This window comes from Aythya fuligula, chromosome Z, assembly GCF_009819795.1.
Source record: "Aythya fuligula isolate bAytFul2 chromosome Z, bAytFul2.pri, whole genome shotgun sequence".
NCBI classification, from domain to species: domain Eukaryota; kingdom Metazoa; phylum Chordata; class Aves; order Anseriformes; family Anatidae; genus Aythya; species Aythya fuligula.
The window spans coordinates 18,121,350-18,140,931 of NC_045593.1; the positions used below are offsets into that span (position 1 = coordinate 18,121,350).

The 19,582-nt window shown below is 39.6% G+C and overlaps 2 protein-coding genes across 2 annotated transcripts; both read right to left on the bottom strand.

Moving 5' to 3' along the window:
- Window positions 1-244: 244 nt before the first annotated feature.
- LOC116501156 (molybdopterin synthase catalytic subunit) lies at window positions 245-4,577 on the bottom strand. The gene is made up of 5 exons (XM_032206579.1): window positions 4,510-4,577; window positions 4,260-4,395; window positions 3,186-3,339; window positions 1,603-1,726; window positions 245-358 (listed from the first exon to the last, which is right to left on the bottom strand). The coding sequence occupies exons 2-5, from the start codon at window positions 4,378-4,380 to the stop codon at window positions 290-292; spliced, it is 468 nt and encodes a 155-aa protein (XP_032062470.1). The 5' UTR covers window positions 4,381-4,395; window positions 4,510-4,577; the 3' UTR covers window positions 245-289.
- A 736-nt stretch (window positions 4,578-5,313) lies between these two features.
- Window positions 5,314-8,207, bottom strand: LOC116501157 (molybdopterin synthase sulfur carrier subunit-like). The gene is made up of 4 exons (XM_032206580.1): window positions 8,156-8,207; window positions 7,918-8,039; window positions 5,489-5,635; window positions 5,314-5,379 (listed from the first exon to the last, which is right to left on the bottom strand). The coding sequence occupies exons 1-3, from the start codon at window positions 8,165-8,167 to the stop codon at window positions 5,509-5,511; spliced, it is 261 nt and encodes an 86-aa protein (XP_032062471.1). The 5' UTR covers window positions 8,168-8,207; the 3' UTR covers window positions 5,314-5,379; window positions 5,489-5,508.
- Window positions 8,208-19,582: the final 11,375 nt, after the last annotated feature.

Below are 19,582 nucleotides of genomic sequence, written 5' to 3' on the forward strand. Positions count from 1 at the left end.
TATATATCACAGAGGACTAAATGACTTGCAACCAAGAATTTTAGGGAAGAGAGTTTTAAAAACGAACTCCATGCTGAAAAGCACAAAGAGACGATTTCAAAAGAGAGTCAAGAACATTCAGAAATCCTGTTTATTAGTCATTCATTTTATACAGTCTTGATTAAACTATTCAGATTGCAATGTCTATTACTACTGTTTAAAATCATATAGATTCAATAGTAAGAACAACTCAAAGCTACATCAGTATGTTCATCAGGAGCAGTAACAATTTATTTATAAAAGAGTACAGTTATTTTTCTGAATTTGCCCAAAAGCATTCCTTGTTTTCTTTCCAAGAATATTCGTCCTCATAAATCTCCTGCAAATACAAACAAAGAACGGGAAATATTGTGGGAGTCTGCTACATACAGCCGCAAGCCAGGCCAAACAACTCAACAGCCATCCTGCTATAATTTACTGATCACATCAGGACTACACAGTACTTAGCTGGCAAACAGAAAGGGGGACAACATCCTTAGAAAACACTTACTTACATGTGGGCAGATGCTGAACCTTAGGCTGAACCTTTTAAATTTAGAAGGACCCATTTAGAAGGACCCATCTAAGCTGAGGTTCCTTAAAAGAGATCTAGAAGAAAAGGATGTAAAAGCTGTAGAGTACAGAGTGTTCGTGTCTGAAATACTGCCCCTTTTAGATGATGCCATGTTAACCTGCTATAACATAATTTTTAGGAATGAGAGTACTTAAATGTATATAAAATGATGATGTTAAAAAAAAGAGAGAGACACCAATACCCAAAATACAGCTTTACATTTTCAGGACAGACTGGACTACTCAGCAGCAGTCCAGTCCCAAGTGGCAAATTCAGCAGTGTTCTGAGCCTGATTATTCTTCTGAGACCACAAAACTCCAGACTCCTGAAGGAGGTGTCAGAAAAGCGGAGATACTGAAGACAGTGTTTTACAATGAGCAGTAACTCAGAAAAGCACTGTTACCACATGCCAAGTTTTGACTAGGATAGAAGGCAGAGGTAATGTTTGTTACTTCCATGGAACATTGTGGTTATACAACATGGCTCTTTCTAGACCTGGGCTGGTCTCTTCACACATTGTTGTGTCCCCATATGAGCTTTGGGACCTCTGCACATCCCTCCATTGTGTGCTGTTGCTATGCTTACGTGCACTGTTGCTTAATGCTTCGTGCTTACTCAAGGCCATGGGGAAAAAAAGAAAAATGCCACTTTTACTTGCAAACTGCAATGCTGTCCAATGCAGAGATGACTCAAGGCTCTTCCACAAGCCTACACAGAACTGAACTTTGCCACCCAAAAGCGAGCTCAGGACTTTTTCAGTCTGTCCCCAGGAAGAAGTAAAGAAGAAGAGTATCTGGGAGATACAGGCAAGAAAGGACCTGCCAGGTGCCTGATGTACCACAAATAGCCTGGCTGCATTAAAGGAAACTTACCACTGCTAAAAAAAGCACCCCATCAAGAGCAAATGCTGCACATAATGCTTCAGCTCTTTCCCACAGAGCCAGCAGCAGCCTCCAGCCCAGCTGTTTAAGACTCTGCACAGGCTGGAATCAAATTTGTCCCAAGCATACCTTTTTCCATATTGGGACGAATGCTTTTAAGGTGTTGATGCAGTACATTACAGCCTCAAGGGATTCTGTTCTGTGTGGAGACGACACTGCAATAATTACACTTGCTTCAGTTATTGGAACCACTCTAGGGAGAGAAGAGGAACAGCAGCTTTAGCTAATGCTTAACATCAAGAGCACCCAAAAGTCATAGCCATGTCACGTCAGTATTCTGGCCACATGCTCTCCTGACTCATTCATACTGAGCAAGTGTCAAGCCATGTCCAAAAGATTATGCACTTTTAAAGAGAAAGAAAACCACAACCAAAATCAGTACCAGATGTGAGAATTCCATACTCTAGAATAAATAAAACCAGCCATAGGCATTTTTCTTCCATTCTTTTTATTTAAAAAAAAGTCTATGGAATTAAGAGGGGAAAATTGCTATCTGCAACAATGCATAGGAAACTCGATTGAAGCTGGCTTAAAAATGAACAATAACAGGTCAGGAAGGTATTATCTGAAACCTGAGAGATCATCTCAGTCTGCATAACAATATGTGAAACAGGCAATTATGCACCTCAAACTACACAGATTTTGCAATAAAACTTTAATTTGAAATCAGAATTTGGCAGAAGTATGTTTTTCCATTTAGTGTGTGTCATTTTTTTCTAAACTAAGCTAACAGAAGTAGCACAAGGTTTTGTCTTCCTCCTCACAAAGACAGTATTCCCAAAAGCTGCCTTCCAATCCTCCTTCTATAGCAAGGCTCCATTGGAAAAGAGCTCAGAGGAAAAATCTAAGCTTCAGTGCTTTGAGCTGCCTTTGAAAGAATCACTTTTTCTCTTGACTATAGAGGAAATCCAAAGAAACTGCCCTTCAGAGCTAACATTAACCTTTGTGATCACACAACGTTCCTCCTGCTGAGAGAAAAGGAAACAAACATTTGTAAATCAAATTTGCATACAATGCAAGTCCTGATATTTTAGTCAGAAACCTGATGAACAGTGAAGGCTCAGGAATATGTCAGACACTAGTGTTCCTTGTTCTGTACCCAACAAAACATGCTTATCCAGGACTCAAGGAACAACTGGAGGTTTTCCTACAAGCATGGCTGCCAATTATCATGTCTTTCCCTTTCTTCATATTCTAAGCTTTTAGGTTCTGTATGGCAAATCTTAAATCTGACAAGAAACTGACAATCTGCAGCACTGCAATAGAAGAGAAGTGCCAACTCAACTTTGTATCTTCTAAAAAAAAAAAAAAAAAAAAAAAAAAAGAGGGTGGGATGCAAAAAAAGCCCCAACAGCGTCTGCATTCCTGCAAGTAAATCTCATTTCCTTCTCTGCACTCTCAAACCATCACACCGGGATCAAGGTTCTGCAGGTTCAATGGGTTCCAGCAAACAGTACCAGTAAACACATTTCCAAAAAAAACCAACAAAAATTCTGAAACTTATTTCTGCAGTAACAGCTTGATCCTGCAGCAAGTTTTGCTGCCTTGTATCACACAGACTCCTGCATATCCTGTAAGTATGTAAGCACGCCCAAGAACCAGACAAGGATTAGTATACCATTTGCAGAAAGACAGGGCCTGGACATACATACCCAAGTCTATGGTGCATTGCAATATGTTTGACTGATGGCCATTTCTGTCTAACATCTCTGCAGATTTTCTTTATTTCCATCTCTGCCATTGACGTATATGCTTCATACTCTAAGTGAATTACTTTTTTCCCTTCAAAATTATTTCTCGTAGTACCTAAACACAAAGAATTATCAACCAAAAGCAACAATAAATACTGAGTAAAACTCAGGATCACCCACTATGGCCAAGGTCAGCACTATGCAAACACAAATGCTTCTTCTAATCATGTCTGCATAGAGATTATTCAAACAATACAAATTTTTAACATACAAGGATGAATTTACAGATACAAGTTTGCAGTCTGTAAGGCCCAAGGCTAGGGCATCTTTTGTGTTAACTATTTAAGTGTTCAGTATTTAGAAGCCCACTGGGACTTAGGTTTGAGCAAAAAAGGGTTTGAAGATCTGGACATTAAGTGACAGGATAGAGCTATCAGCCTTGACCTTCAACACTGGTAGAACAGTACTTTGCCTTCAAATCATAAAATCATAGAATCATTAAGATTGGAAAAGATTTCCAAGACCATCTGGCCCAACCAACCCCCTACCACAAATGTCACCCACTAAACCATGTCCCTAAGTGCCAGCTCAAACCTTTCCTTAAATACCCCCAGGGATGGTGATTCCACCACCACCCTGGGCAACAACCGAGATCTGAGTTGCAGCAGCTTTCACACAGGTGAGGGCCTAAGGTTTGCAGAGCCACAACTTCCCACTTCCCACCACAAATAAACTGTGTCCAAGGGGATAGCTGAATAACTCCTAAGCAGTCCTGCCCTCCAGCACTGCTGTTCTGTTCAGCCCTGGGAGACCCATACCGGCAGGAAAGCTTCTCACCACTGAGACCCAGTGCAACTGTTTAAGAGTTGCCATGGTCTTGTTCTAAATATTTCAGAATGAGTTTTCTAAATGTCCTGGGTTCAGTCCAAGAATTTATTTATTTGAGAAGCACGAGTCTTGTGTGTGGGACAATCTGGGTTCCATTTATTAGACTATTAACACACCAGAGATCCAGCTATGAAACATTAAACTCACCAATGAACAGAGACACTGCCCCACAGTTTGGTGAAATGACCAGCTCTGACACTTCATCTACAGACAGTTTTTCAGACTTGAGCTTGATAAAATCTTTTGGCACATCTTCACTTTCACCCATGGCTCACTAGAAGAGCTGAAACCAAACAGACTGATGTTGTTTTTGGCAATAAGAGCATTTGCCAACTGCCTTTTATCCAGTACTGATGCCCCAATTTATTCAGAAAGCATGCACCATCTAGTTACTTACCCCAAGAGACCAGTCTCTATGGCAAATTCACTTCTCGGCAGACTTGCTGAGAGAATATCAAGTGGAAATATCATGGAACGACCTCTTTCTAATGCATATAGGTTCCTTCCCTGTAGGAAAGTCTAGTTCATTAGGATGCAACAAGAACTAGTTCAAGGCCTTGGCTTAACAGTACAGTCCACCAGCATGGAACACTGTGCTAGCAGATCTGTGGTGAGATTGTCAGCCCCTTCTCCCTGTCCTATCCTGAAATCAAACAGTTTAAACCAGAGATTTTGATAAACAGAGATTGTTGGATTCCAATCTGAAGTTTAATTTACTCTCCAGGACATTCATCAAGTCTTCTTCCTATTGGCCTGTTTCAGTGACTCTGGTGCCACTTCTAGCTGCTCTGTGTAGAAACCAGTTATCGGTTTGTCTAAGAATGAAGAGGAGATGCAGACTGAGCAGCAGCAATGAAACAAGCTGCAGTAAATACAGAGTCTGGCACTTGAAAGCATGCAAAGAAACGAGATATTCTAAGGATACCTGATCTTTTGACAACCACAAAAAAAAAAAAGTGTTTTTAATCAGCATTTTTTTTATACCATCTTTACTGTTAAAAAGTGGTGGGACATCTTTCATTATTATCTAACATAGACAAGCTGAGTATCTACTGACAGCCGGAAACAACTACTAAAGCGTAACAAGACCTAAAAAACAGAAACAGAACAATGCCTGACCTCGCTGACAACTTTCTTCCACTTACTGCATACATGTTAATTATTTATTTATGCAGCACCTTATAGTTTCTGGTCAGCACAATGATTCTCTCCAGCAGGAAATACAAGTTATGCTTTTATGGGAGAACTGCACATCACATCTCTGGACCTAAATAAAAAAATATAAGAAGATTATACAGAGTCCTTGAGATATTCTAGCTCAGGATGATCCTCCACAGGACATTCTCCTAAGCCAGAAGTGATACGTTGATACGTACCTAACAGAAGTTGCATAAATTCAGCCTCCACTAATTGGTGGGATGATGGCAACCTCGTCTCCTGTCTGCAGGACCAGGAGCTGATCTCCAAGAAGCACGTACTCCTGCTGAACAGCAAAAATCACTTGATCCTGGATGACAGCAAGCCTGAAGGGGGAATGGTAGAAGAACAAATATGTTTCTAAATAGAGTGCTTGCATTTAACAATGAGATTTCATTAAACAACAAACTGGTGTGCAGGCTAGGGCAGCTGAAGCTAATACTGCTGAGACTTAAGCAACTCTGCTTCCAGTATACTTTTAGAAATATCATACATCATGAACACCCACCTCCTACTCTTGGATTTTTTTTTTTGTTGTAGCTAGGAAGAAACCAATTATGTACCATTTTCAGAAGTCAGATATTGAGGTTTGTCATTAGCTTGCATAAACTACATCAAAACTTGCCAATTTAAACCACTATAGAAGCTTCTAACAAATAAGTATGTAACTCAAAAGCATACAAACTATCTGATTTGGGATTAGAAGGAAACGTTCCCCCAGTTCAGTCTGGCTGGACTGCACAGCAGAAAGAAGTGTTGAGAGATTTCATTCTTGTAATTTCATGAAGTGGTCAAAGTATTCCTCTTTTGTAACCTCACTGATTATGAGGCTTTTGGTCTTTGCAGGCTTGAAATTTGCTATTGATAAGGGGGCAGCAACACTACTAAGAGGGCATACAAGGTGCATTTTCTGTCATATCTTCTGGGTTTTTTTTGGCCTTCACGTTTGTGAGATGTTGGTGTGAGAGTCCACAGCTCTGGATACCATGAAGCAGCGACCTGCTTTCACAACCAAGAGCAATTACACAGTGAGTATGAGGACAACACCAGTAAGATACCAGACAAGTATGCCAACATTTTAATTTAGCAGATGCACACGTAAGAACAGTATTGTTTGAAACTACAGAATCTAGCGCAGACAGCGGAGAGCTGTATTACCTAGAAACTAGCATGCATGCCAAAAGGGTACATCTAAAAATCAACTTATTTCCTACCAGCCAGATAGACAAAAGTGGGCAAGGCACTGGCTGAGCAAAACACAGTAGCACTGACTCAGAAGACAGACTGAAGGGAGAAACTGTACAAAAGTAAAGCAAGTCACCAAAGAACTGCATGTAACTACGGAACTAAAGTGCCCATTAAAAGGATGGTTTCTAATTAATGTCACTTGCAAGTGAATTCATTGGGGAAAATGGGTAGAACAGAAGAGTATTGTCAAGTGTGCTCAAGCTGCAGTTTGAATATCCATTAGCAATGTGAATAGAAGTCTGTGGTCAGTGCCCTACAATTATGTTGAGTTTTTCCAGAAAAGCTAAGAACAGAAGCATTTTCCAAGAAGGCCGCTGTGAAGTAACTGCACATGCAAAATGTATGGCTCCAAGTCATCTTTCACAACAGGGTGAAGCTGACAAAATTCGCAAACTGACCAAAGGTGTTGCTGCTTCTGACACCAAGTAATAGACTATGAAGTAAAATATTCCCATTTCTTACTGCCTCCTCCACCAAAATGCACTTGGTCGCATTCTATGTGATGAAAAGCCCCCTGCTCTAAAGTCTTGTTAGAGCTTCTCCTTTGGAAACAGCTGCCATTGCTAAGATTTATTTATTTTTTTTCATATCCTTTGAGATCTAATAAAGAAGCACTGTGCCTAAAGGAAGACTTTGGATCCTAAGTCCAAAGTTATGCAAACTCTGCTGCATTCAACAGTAAATCATTAAGATCTTAACCTTGTTATGCCTTTTTTTCTTTATTTTCTTTTTTCTAAATGACATTGCACCTTTGTACATTAGATTTACTCCTGTCAGGACTGAGCTCATTCCCTCTGCCTTAACCTGAGATGGCAATTCTGCTGCCACCCCCAGGAAGCACAAGATCAGACTCCCTGTGAAATGCAAACAACAGTGCGTTTTCTTTTTCCAAAACAGAGGTGGCCGAAGGTGTGAGAGTGACTGAAAGAATTTATTCTGTAAGGGACTTCAGTTCCCTTCTTCACCCTTCTTCCAGAGAGTGCTGTAAACTCAGATTAATAGCCAGTTAAAGGTAAGTGATCAAAACATTTATGCACAGAGTTACTTCACACTGGTTCTCCTGGAGAACAGGACCGATGCCTCACTTTTAGGCACACATATCAGACCTCGCCTTCCTTAGTGTTTACATAAAGCCATACTCTTTGTAACTGGCCAACATATGAGATACTCACTGGAGGGTACAAGAAAAGTTCACTTCTGTTAGGATACCAAAATACTGATACTTGTTATAGCTGAACCCTAAACGCTGAATTTGTTTAGAAAACAAAACCAAAAACAAAACCAACCAACCAAACAAACAAAAAAAAACACCCCACAAACGCTACACGGTGTGCACCTCAGCAGCGCCTTCCCCAAATACCTTGGATGGATTTTAACAATTTCTTCCCAGAGCTGCAGGGAGGTGAGCCGCTGCGGCACAGAAACGCTCTCGGAGCGCAGCCCCGCCAGCTCAGCGCTCCTGGCAAAGTACAGCACCGTCACCTGGGGGGGGACACCGGGAAGAAGTGTTTTTGTAACCGAGCGCGGCCACCTGCCTCCTGCAGGCCGGGCCCGAGGGACCCCCGGCCCGACGGGAGGCCGGGGCCGCCGGCACTCACCTGGCAGCGCATGGAGCCGCCGTGCCCGGCCGGCACAGCCTCGGCCTCACGCCGGCGCCTGCGCCCGGGAGAGCGGCGCCGAGCCCGGCCCGCCCCTTGCGGCCTGCGCCTGGAGCGTGGCGGGGCCCGGCTGCGGGCTGCTAGGCCGGGCCAGGCCGGGCAGGGCGGCCCCGCTCCGGGGTCTGTACCCCGCGGTGAAACCTCCCGGGGAGACGGCCCCGAGGGGCTTCGGAAGGCGATGGCGGGTGTGCAGCCCGCACATGGGCCGTAGCTTTGCAGGCAGACCCCCAAAAGGCAGATCTGGGGATAGGTTTGGTCCCTGCAGTGCCTGGGGGTGTCTGCAAGTAGTTACAGGAGTCATGCATCCACTGCATGGCACACGTTGTATGTAAGCCGCATGTATGTGTCATAGCTATATGTAACGTACGAAAGCCAAAAATCCGCTCAAACATTGATAAAACCTCGCTTAGAATATAGAGACTGCCTTGGCACAGCATTGCCTGTCTCCCTGTGGAATAGAGTAGAATCATTAAGGTTGGAAAAGCCCTCCAAGATCATCTGGTCCAACCACCCCCTTACCACCAATGTCACCCACTAAACCATGTCCCCAAGCACCATGTCCAGCCTTCCCTTGAACACCCCCAGGGACAGTGACTCCACCACCTCCCTGGGCAACCCATCCCAGTGCCTGACCACTCTTTAGGAGAAGAAATGTCTCCTAATTTCCAACCTAAACCTCCCCTGGCACAACTTGAGGCCATTCCCTCTAGTCCTATCACTAGTTACCTGTGAGAAGAGGCTGACCCCCAGCCCCCCCACACCTTTCTTTCAGATAGCTGTAGAGAGCAATAAGGTCTCCCCTGAGCCTCCTCTGGACTGAGCAACCCCAATGCCCCATAGGCCTCCAGTGATTGCTAATGTGGGAAGTCGGTGGGTGGAGGAATCCAAGCTGGTGGCCTGTGCAGTGAGGGGACAGCATAACAGTGCAGGGTGTGTAAGTGCCAGGCAGGCCTTGGCAGTGGCTCGGCAAGCACAGTTTGCCAAACTCCAAGCTCCAGTCCCAGCCGTCTTGTGTGGCTGGGGTTATTTCTGTGCTGTTTACTGAGCAACACATAAAACCTCACAGCAGTCAAACAGCAACTCCTTCCACCACACCAAGTAGGGGGAAACCCTTAACTGTTAGTAGTGACGTTGAGCTTGCAGTGTGCAAACAGGTGTTTGTGGTGGGGGTAGGTTGCAGTATCCTAGATGGATGCAATGCTGGCAGAAAAAAAAAAATAAATAAATAAAAACTGCCCTCAAAATTAGAACTGCTATCCCATCGTTTCAAAAGGTCACTGAGAATAGAAATAGATCTTTCCACATCTGATTCTTGCTTCTGAGGTACTATGATACAGACAGTAGGAGCTTTCTACTGTACAAAGTTAAAGTGATAAAGTTCCTCCCTTCCACACTGACTCCCTCCCCCCTCCCCTCCCCCCCCGTTGCCCCTCGAAAATGTGCAACAGAAATGCAATTATTTTCATGGAGTTTACATTTTGTACACCATGTCTTATTCCTCTGCTGTGAGGAACAAATGAGTTATTTTTTAAAATAACTCTATTTTTTAAAACTCTATTATTTTGTTTGTGAATGATTAACTACTGTTACAAATTGAACTCTCCTCAAGAGGGCATGTGTCAGGTGAATAAAATAGTTGCTTTCTTTTCTTCTCTGGGCTATGTAATTTTGGATCTATACATCTTAAATGAAATAGATCACTTTGACAAGGTGCATATGACCTAGCCACTAGCTAGAAAGTTGCTGTCACATTCTTCCAGTGCAAAAGATGTGCCACAGGTGTCATATCCTCAGAGTCGAGCAAGTGAGTAGATGGGCTCAGCTGCAGCGAATTAGCCTCTCAGCTCACAAAACCGTAAGCTCTGAAAGATTTATCCCTAGATTTGGAGTTGGATTTAGAGTGAGGTCCACTGTGGAATAAGGAGGGAGCAATTACAAGCAGCAAGTTTCTGGGTTTTCTTTATTTAAGCTTCAGCTAATAACTCACCAAAGCCACTTTTTGTGCATGTTTGAAAGGATGGGTCAGTTTTCATCCCTATGTTATGTGACTCAGTTAAAGGCAGAATTTGGGCCAACATGGCACATGATGTGTGACTCTTAGAATCTATTAACTGTGTTCTAGAACCAATTAATGAGGCTAGCAGTTCTTAAGAAAAATGATCAGAAATTAAGCCAAGGTATATTATCAATATCCAACAAAAACTGTCCCTACGTACCTGTTAATTGTGGAGGTCTTTTATTCCAAGAATATTAGACTCAGAAACAGTTTCTTGGTTTCCAAGAGTGAATTTTATTGAAATTGCTTTTTTTTTTTTTTTTTTTTCATCTTGGCTTGTTTTGTGTTTTGTTTATGGTCAGTACAAGTACCTATGAAAAATGAAATTAAAAATATTTCTGCTGGTCTGGAGGAGACACATTAGCACTGTAGAGACTGGGATTTTAAAACAGTCTGTTCTCTTGTTCTCTGTGATTCTTATAGACTATATTCACATAATTGTTCCCTTAACATCTTGCCTATTTTGGATCCTTCTTTCAGGCACCATTTTCTTCTTGCATTGTTTGGTTTGGACTGCAATTGTGAGTAGCTCCGGCATGTAATGGTTAGTTCTAAGTGTTGTTTATTGAGTCTAATATTTTAAAGTAAATTTTGTTCTAGGGCATGGTCTTTGCGTTTGCTAACAGATGTGTGTGCATCCTCCCATGTCCATATGTACCTTAGCATCTTAGATGATAATTCTTTTGGATGTCTTTAATTTTAAAAGCTGTTGCAAAGCCCTTCAAAGCAGACATTTCATATTCTGTTTTCCAACCTTTCTTTATTTTAATAGTTTAATACTGAAAAATTGCAAATCTTCCTATATAGCATTTTGTTACACCACTGCAATAGAGAGTGGCTTAATAGAAATTTCATTCTAACAGTACCAAGGAGAGGCAAATGCTGAGGAGCTACTATTCTTGTTAATTTTTTTCTTACCTGCCGGCAGCATACTTTGAACATGAAGATCTAGCTTAACCATACCCAGGCACTAGGCTTGCAGTTAAGGCACTGATAGTGTATTGTGCTGTTGAATGGATAGAACCAGAGTTGATGAAACTTAAGTAGGTAAAGCAGTCTGCTAGTCCTAAACTATTTTTGTAGTAACTTACTACAAGAGTTGTTATAAAACATGACTGGATGCACTGGGAAAACCAAAGAGGAATGAACTGTTGATGTATTATTAATCTTATTAATTTCTTTTTACCAATGATTTACTTAGTGTCACTGCAGTAATAAAAGTGATACTTTAGAACTGCACAAGATTGTGACTGTCTAACCTCTACTAGACTTTCTGTTTCATTGTGTTTTCATTTAATAAGACGTTTTCTCAGGTCTCTTTGTATAAATCACAAGTTATTGTTCTGAAGTTCAGATTTATACTTTGGAAGCCTTGAGTTAACTTCTCTTATTCCTATTTTACAGTTGTGATGAATTTACCTATGTTAGCGCTACACCTGAGTGCATTGGTGCAGAAATGTAGATATTGATGCATTACACTGTATTTAGAAGAATGGACATGATCACTTTTCTTTGTGCTTCCTGAATTAGCCGGGGAAAATAAAAATTATCATGATCTGGAATAACCCTTCATTACCTTTTACACCCTCCATTTGTCTTGGGCCTCTAGCCAGATTTAAAGTCAGTTGATCATTAACCTCCTGCTACTGAGTTCATTTAAAACAAAACAAAGCTGTTTGGGATAACCTACTAGGATCTGAAAGAGGGGCAGGTATAAGAGAGATATCACCATGAATTCCAGTCATTCCAATGAATTTGGCCTCAAATATGTCAACACAGGTAATAATCTGGAAAACATTTCCTTCCTACTTGGGGAGGAAAGAGAACTGTTCCTTGAGTTTCCATGGTGGAAGAATGGAGGGGAAAAAAGTGAAAATATGAATCTGTCTGTGGCACTATGACCTCTAGAATTCCTGTGTGTGAGGTATATGTGGCCATTTGACCAACGTCTTTAACATCCCCCTTGGCAGTCTTTGACATTGTCTATTACAAAACAGATGGTGCAGTAGTTACTTTTTGAAGGGCTACAAGAGCATGACCACATCTGGAATTAATCTTTAGCTCCCTAAACCAATAGATCACCCAGTTTTAAGAGGGCCTTCCAATATAAATGCATTGCACAAGTACAGAGAAAGAATACACAGCTTTAAGGCAGAGTATAAGCAGTCTGGAACTATAATTCATAGGCACACAAGTATTTCTGCTCAACTATTTCATTTACAGGCAAGTCTTTTCTACAAGATTTTTTTTAAATTTAATTTTCATTGAGCAACAGCAGTAAGTGAAATATAGCTTCTTAAATAAGATTTTTAAAATCCATAAATTTTCATTTTTTTGAAAAAATATTTTCCTTTTCTGTTGATGGCTACAGTATATCTAAAGAGAAGAGCTTTTTCATTTCCTTACTGTCCTTTGGCCTGAAGAATAGCTGAAGGTTGTATTAAACCAGCATACACATGGCATTATTTGAATAAAGCTAACTATGAAGTTTTAGACAACCATTAAGCAGTATAATATATGCTGTAAAGAATGAGGGGAAACAGCACTAGGATACTCAATGATGATGCCAAGTTAAAAACTGTTTCCACAATCTTTGATGCCAAGGCAAAAGGATAAATTTTATTCCAAAGAACCTTGTATTTCAAATTGCCTGGCACTGAACTGCATCTACCTGGCTAATATTTGATCTGGAGGATTTAAATATTTAAAATATCCACTGTGTTACCTGTAATTATGCAAAATAAATAAATAAATAATTGTAATGTCAAAAATGCATTACTTACCGCAAAGGCCCCAAATTTTTGTAACAAAGCAGTGGTAAGGGCAAAAAATTCAGAATATTTTCAAATCTACAAATCATGTCTCTGATATGGTGTTTAAAAACATAATATTTCTCTCATACCTACTGTTTCACTTGGCCTGTATGTTCTCCTGTACTTCCTTTGTATAGCACTTTGTACAGAGAGATGTGGAACACTTATAGATTATTTGTCATGTTAGTTTATATTCCCAGATTAAATTGTTGGCCTTCTAGCTTTCATAATGCATAAGAATCTGAAATATTGCACAAGATAATAAATGTTTCACAATGTGGAATTGCCATAGGCAATGGAATTCCATTGGAGTTGTTCTTATCCATTGGTGTCTGATGGAAATAAAATCAACCTCTTTACCTACTGGAAACAAAAGTTTTGAGGTCGATGCTTGTCACGTCAAAATACAGATTGCAGCTATCAATTCTTTATGATCATTGTAGCTACTTTGCTCAGCTTGAAAACTGTTTTATTTATTTATTTATTTTTAAGTTTTCCAGTATTTAGTATCAGTGCCTTTACCTACCTCTGGAAGCACACACAGCATAGTCATGATAGGATGCCAGTCTAGCTTAATTTAGACTCTGATTGTATCCCATGATTAATTCCTTCAATAACATTTTAAGTATTCCAGTTACTTTGCCTTCAAGCTTTTATTTTTACTCTTACAAGGAGTAGATTTAGAACTTCGTAACATGCGTTTGTGGTGGACTTGGCAGTGTTAGGTTAAAGGTTGGACTAGATGATGTTAGAGGTGAACCTGAATGATTCTGTATTATACAGCTGACGCTGTAGATTGCTGGGTTCATGTCCTCATTAATTCAACATCTAAAGCTTAGTGTTTTTGTGTAATAGCAAGAGTGCACAAGCTCTGTAAAGATGCAGAAGTTCTTCACAGATGAATCCTACTGTAGGTGGTTTGAAACACTAGGGGTAGATCTGCCCTGCCCAGGTTGGCTGCAGCATGGAATGCGCCATGTTCCCTCTTTTCCATCTACATGGGAGCCTTGCTGAAAGTCTGCAGATCTTTGTCATCATACTGTCAATATATAAACCTGAATCAGTATTCTTATTGAAGTGTTGGACGTATTTCACTTAACTGTTTTGCACCTTTCAAGAAAAGCTTGACTAGATCCTTACTGGTAATATCCTGTGCTGAGGCTGATCAAACTGGAATGATTTCCATCGGCCAATATGCACTATATTTTCATAAAATAATATATTCTAGTGATTTTTTCCCAAACCCTAGAAAAATGTGTAATTAGTTCTGAAAGCCAGTCGTTTAGTCGCTTGATAACATTTACTTTATAATGTGAATCAATAGTTTATGAGGGAGAGAGAGAGATTGTGGCTGTGTGGTTAAGAATGAGTTGAATTTTGTATTTCAAATTTAGATTGAGCCATGCTATATTCTGGCATCCAGCTCAGAAATTCTGCTTACAACTACACAGGATGGCCCACACCTCAAGCAAATAATAAAAGCCTATCTTAAAGATTGTCCAAATTTTGCATGCAAAAATTCTGTCCTAAAGATTGTCCAAATTCTATGTGCAAAACCAAGACTAAAGTTCCTATTGCTTTGTTTTGTCTTATATATAAAAGCACACGTGTCCACATGAGGGCACCAGCTGACATCTTATTCTCAGATCAATGTGTAATCTGGTTCTGTAACAAACATGTCAATCAATTGTCACTGCATCTTTGTGCTTAACAGAGCTAGAGAAAAGATTGTAATCTTAAACATTATGGTTCCCAAATTTTGTTTTATTCTTTTTCAATTCTTAGGGCAAAAATGTTTTCAGTTTTCCCCACATTCTACATACAACAGAAATCTTAAAATTAAAACAAACAAACAAAAAAAAAAAGGAAAAAACTTTTATTCACATAGAGATGGGCAAATGTTAAGATATTTTTTGAAATAAAATTAAAATTCTTTTTTAACCTGGCTGCATGATGACATTAGTGAACTTATTAAAATTTGTAATGTTTATTATTTCTTAACCTTGAAAAGAGAACAAAAATCCAGAGTTTTTAGCCACATTTTTATTAAATCCACAGAAATATGCAGACAACACCCATTCCATTTGTGGAAGTTATACAATCTTAAAAAAAAAAAAAAAAAAAAAAAAAAAAAAAAAAAAAAAGCTCTGGGCTAGATTGAGGATCTGAGGATTCAGGACCAATACTGCCCACTTCCTTTCCCTGTTGAACTCCAAGAACATTCACCAACATAAACACAGAATGTGAACCATCAGGTTTCCTCTCCAGCTCCCAAAGTGCCAGGCAATCAGAACTGTACAGGCATGATACATTATTCAGCAGGCCAACAGACTGCACGCTTTGAGGAGGATGTAATGATGTATTCATTAAATAGGGAAGGTTACACCAAGCAGACTGCAGGGTTGTTTGATAGAGATGACTACACACAACATGAGGTAATGCAGAGGATATTTTTCTTTGAAATAAACTGCATAGCATTTTAAAGGACAGAAAAGCTTGACAGGAATTTCCAAAACACTTTGGAAGGCATTCAAAAAAACTGTCTTAACCTGGTAGGATTGATCTCCCTAGACTCTGTGCAGTGAAAACCCCTGAATTTTTCTAAACAATCATTCAGAAGAGCTGAATTAAATTCTCTTGCTTGACCCTGGTAAAACCTGTTTCACCATTGACTCTTGGGGTAGTCTGGGGAAATCAGGCTGGCTGGGCTAATCTTAGTCTTGTGAGTACTTTTCTGGTGACAGGGGAACAAAATACTGTTATTTGAAGATTAGAAATATCATGGTATAGATCTCTGGAATTAGGAGAATATAGGAAAATATTTGCATCCCCAACAGGAAGTCAAAGCGTTGGAGAATTCAGAAAAGGTGTTGTGCTGAGGACTATCCTCAGTCCTTGCCTCAAAGCGGATGCTTAGACAGAAACATGTTTCATAGCATGAGAACAAACTTGCATGTTGGATTGGAGATAAAACAATTGTGAAGATGTTAATTTGCTGGATATGCTGAGGGAGAAAGGTGACTTAAAGAATCCTTAGGTTATTTTTTCTAAGAAAAAATGGTAATCTGGAAGGACAATATCTTCCCTTTAGCACAGTAATTTAGTCTTGAAAAATTTACATATATTCTTGAGGTCCATAATCCTCAAGAGACATTTTGGGGAAAGAAGAAGAACTTACGATTTATGAGATTCCTCTCTGCATCACCTACAGACTGAGGAAGAAAAGTCTCCATGCAAGTGTTTCATAGCCACTAAATATAAATTAGTTTCATGCCAGAACATCTGGAGGTATATATGTACACAAGCATGTATTTTGAGATGTTGTTTTGGCACCAGACCTACTCTAAGCAATTATTTCCTTTCTTCAGATATTAACAAGAAAAGTACAAGAGATGATTAATGGAGGTTTGTTTGTTATAGCCCCCAGCAAGTATTTTTGGTATCTCTCTGAGTGATAATTGTGTATCAGGGGAAGGGAGGAGTGGAAAGAGAGTTGTCTGATTGTCTTACTGCATTGCCTTTTTTTTTTTTTTTCCCTTCTAAATTACTTTTAAGGGGAACTAATCAGCAGTCATTAAGTGTTATAATAAAAGAAATTCTGGTTGATCCATAAAGTACTTGTTAAGCTATCTAGATCACCAAATTAGGTGAATATATATTCACCAATGAAAATCCTGATGCCTTGTGCCTTGATTGACTAGGGTAAGCTTTTTTATGAATGTTGCAGCTGAAATCAATTAAAGATGAGAGCCTATGCAGTTGAGTTTGAAACCATTGCACTGCACATGTTCAGCATATGAAGAACATGCAGTGAAGTTTCTGTTAACAGTACCTCCAAGCTGAAGCAAAAGGATGGCCATGCACTGTTGTGTCACATTATTAGAGTGATTTCAGTTTAACAGAACAAACCCAGGGACCCAGGAAGATTTCCAAAATCGCTGGACAACTGATTTTAAAGTAGACTAGACATCAATTTAGTTCAACACAGCTGATAATATAGGAGGAAATAAATTTTTCATGTCCTGAGAGAAGATGAAAAAGCTAATCATGCATAACAAGCAACCTGAGATTTCAGCATGCGCTTTGAGACAACAGAAACAATGCAGGAAACATGGCTTTCTCACCCAGTAAAACCCTGAGACTGTTGGTGTCCTAAGCAATGCAGGAGTATTGACACTGAGAGAAATTATGATGCTGATGTGTGCCAGACACTGTTTGGTGCATATGAGTCACAAAGCCTTGTGAGACAAAGTGACATTGACTTCTCAGGGGAGATTTTGAGGGCATTGCAGGAACTAGAAGAACTAAGATAAGGGTTAAAAAGGCTGTAAACTGAAGTAGCAGCACAGAGTGGTGGCAAAACCTGCTACAGGACCTGAAATTTCTTTGACTAGGTTCTAAGCTGAGGTCTGTCACAAAAACAAAGTGGGAGTCCTTTTGCCTAAATTTACCAGTCCAAGTGTTAGGCTAACTTGTGGCCTAGGCATCTTCCATAGCTAATGAAGAGACAGAGGCAGTTCAGGTCTTTCCCACCAGTTAATTCTGATACCCTGCTGTCTAGAGACAGCTGTGGAGCTTCAGGAGGAAGCTTCACTCTGTGACTAGATTAGATATCTAACTTTTTCTGTCTCATTGCCGTTTGCTATGCTCTGGACCGCATGGCCAACTGGAAATATGATCACTCAGGCTTCTGGGAGCTCCTGGACCTACTCAGCACTTTATCAATGACATTCTAAGAAAAATAATAAAAAAGCAATGAAGTAGATGAGTGATCCAGATGCTTTGTTATACATTTGTGAATACAAAATGCAGTCTTTGAACATACAACATGAGTCCTTATATGGAGAAATGATGACTTTTTAAAATAGATACAGCATTAACTAGAGAGGTCTTGTGTGGTCTTTCCCTCTGCAACACTCTCTTTAGATACGTGGTGAGAACATGAATCTTCCTGCATCCCTAGAGTTTCTCTTCTTTTGCACTTCAAATCACAAATGGAGTAAATTGTTTCAAATGTTTCACAAACTGAATCCAAACATGTTAACACAAAATTTGCATGATACAAGCCATAAAGTTTTCTGAAAGATTTCCACTTTTGCAGTGATATATTTGGAATAATACTATTCAATAGTATTAAAATTTTAAAAATAAGAAAAGCAAAACAAAGACACACACAACAAACAAACAACCCCCTGCATATTAAAAGAATAATCCTTCCATGGGCAGAAGCACTAAAATGTTGTCATCGGATTAACTCAGATGACTTAACAGATATCTCTACCATGGAGATAGTGATATATTTGGTAAAGACAGTAGGACATAGTGCAGTTATGGCAATTTTTTTTCCAGCTCTCATGTAAACCTTGTCACTATAAATTATACTTGAGCAGAATTATTATTATTATTATTATTATTATTATTATTATTATTATTATTATTATTATTATTATTATTATTATTATTATTAATTTATTTATTTATTTATTTATTTATTTTTAATTTGGGCAGATCTTCCAATTATTTTTCCACCACCACATTCCAGCCTCAGCATATTTCTGGTCTTGCCTTTCTTAACCTAGACTTCTACTGGACTCTTCAATTTTTATCTTTCAGCTTTCACTATATAGCCAAAACCAGGGAACTGTTACCTCTTTTCCTAGGCAGCAGCAGGACCTAGGCATTCGTGTTCCCAACTGTAGTTTGCTCAGAAGGTAAGACAGCAGTGATTCCTTCTTCACCAGCCTTTCATTGACTGGAGAGAACCATATGCTGCTGTACTGTTGCACAGCAACTTTATAGGGATCTAGGACTTGCAAATCTTTTTAGAGAACAAATGTCCCTCCATTATATTATGCAGTACTGATACAAATGGAAAGTGCTGATGAAAGTGATTAAGTATTGAATAAAATACAGAAATGTATCTTTGCTTAAACAGGACACTCGGCGTAATACCACTACTGAAGTTCAGATTTTCCTGACTGATCAGAATTTATAGCTAATCCTATGAGTAGTCCTGTCCCTTCCTATAAACACTGAGAAATAAAAATAGCTGGAAAGTTTGAAACACACCATGTCTGCTTAATACATGAAGTTTGGTATCTATAGGCTTGAGTTTCACAGAGTTTTATGTGTTTCCTGTTGTAAGGACATTTACAGTCTCGTTGGAAGAATTTGTGCTTACAGATCTTGTCAAAATTCACAATGCTCTTGAAGCATTGCATATAGGTAGCTAGTGATATGCACTTTTTTTGATAATGAGGGGATACAGTCCAATTAACTTGACGCTAATAATTTCTAACCTTGTATTAAAAGGCTAATGAAAGCATTTGCTACTGCAGTTTGTGCATGCATAGCATTTCTCATCCCGTAAGCACTTTCAGCTAGTGCTGCCAGCGTCACCATCAAATGTAGTAACTGCTGAAAGCCCTCTAGTCCCAGCCAAGCAATACTTTGCAAAGAAAGCATATCTGTTCACCATGCAGCTGTGTAGACATTGAC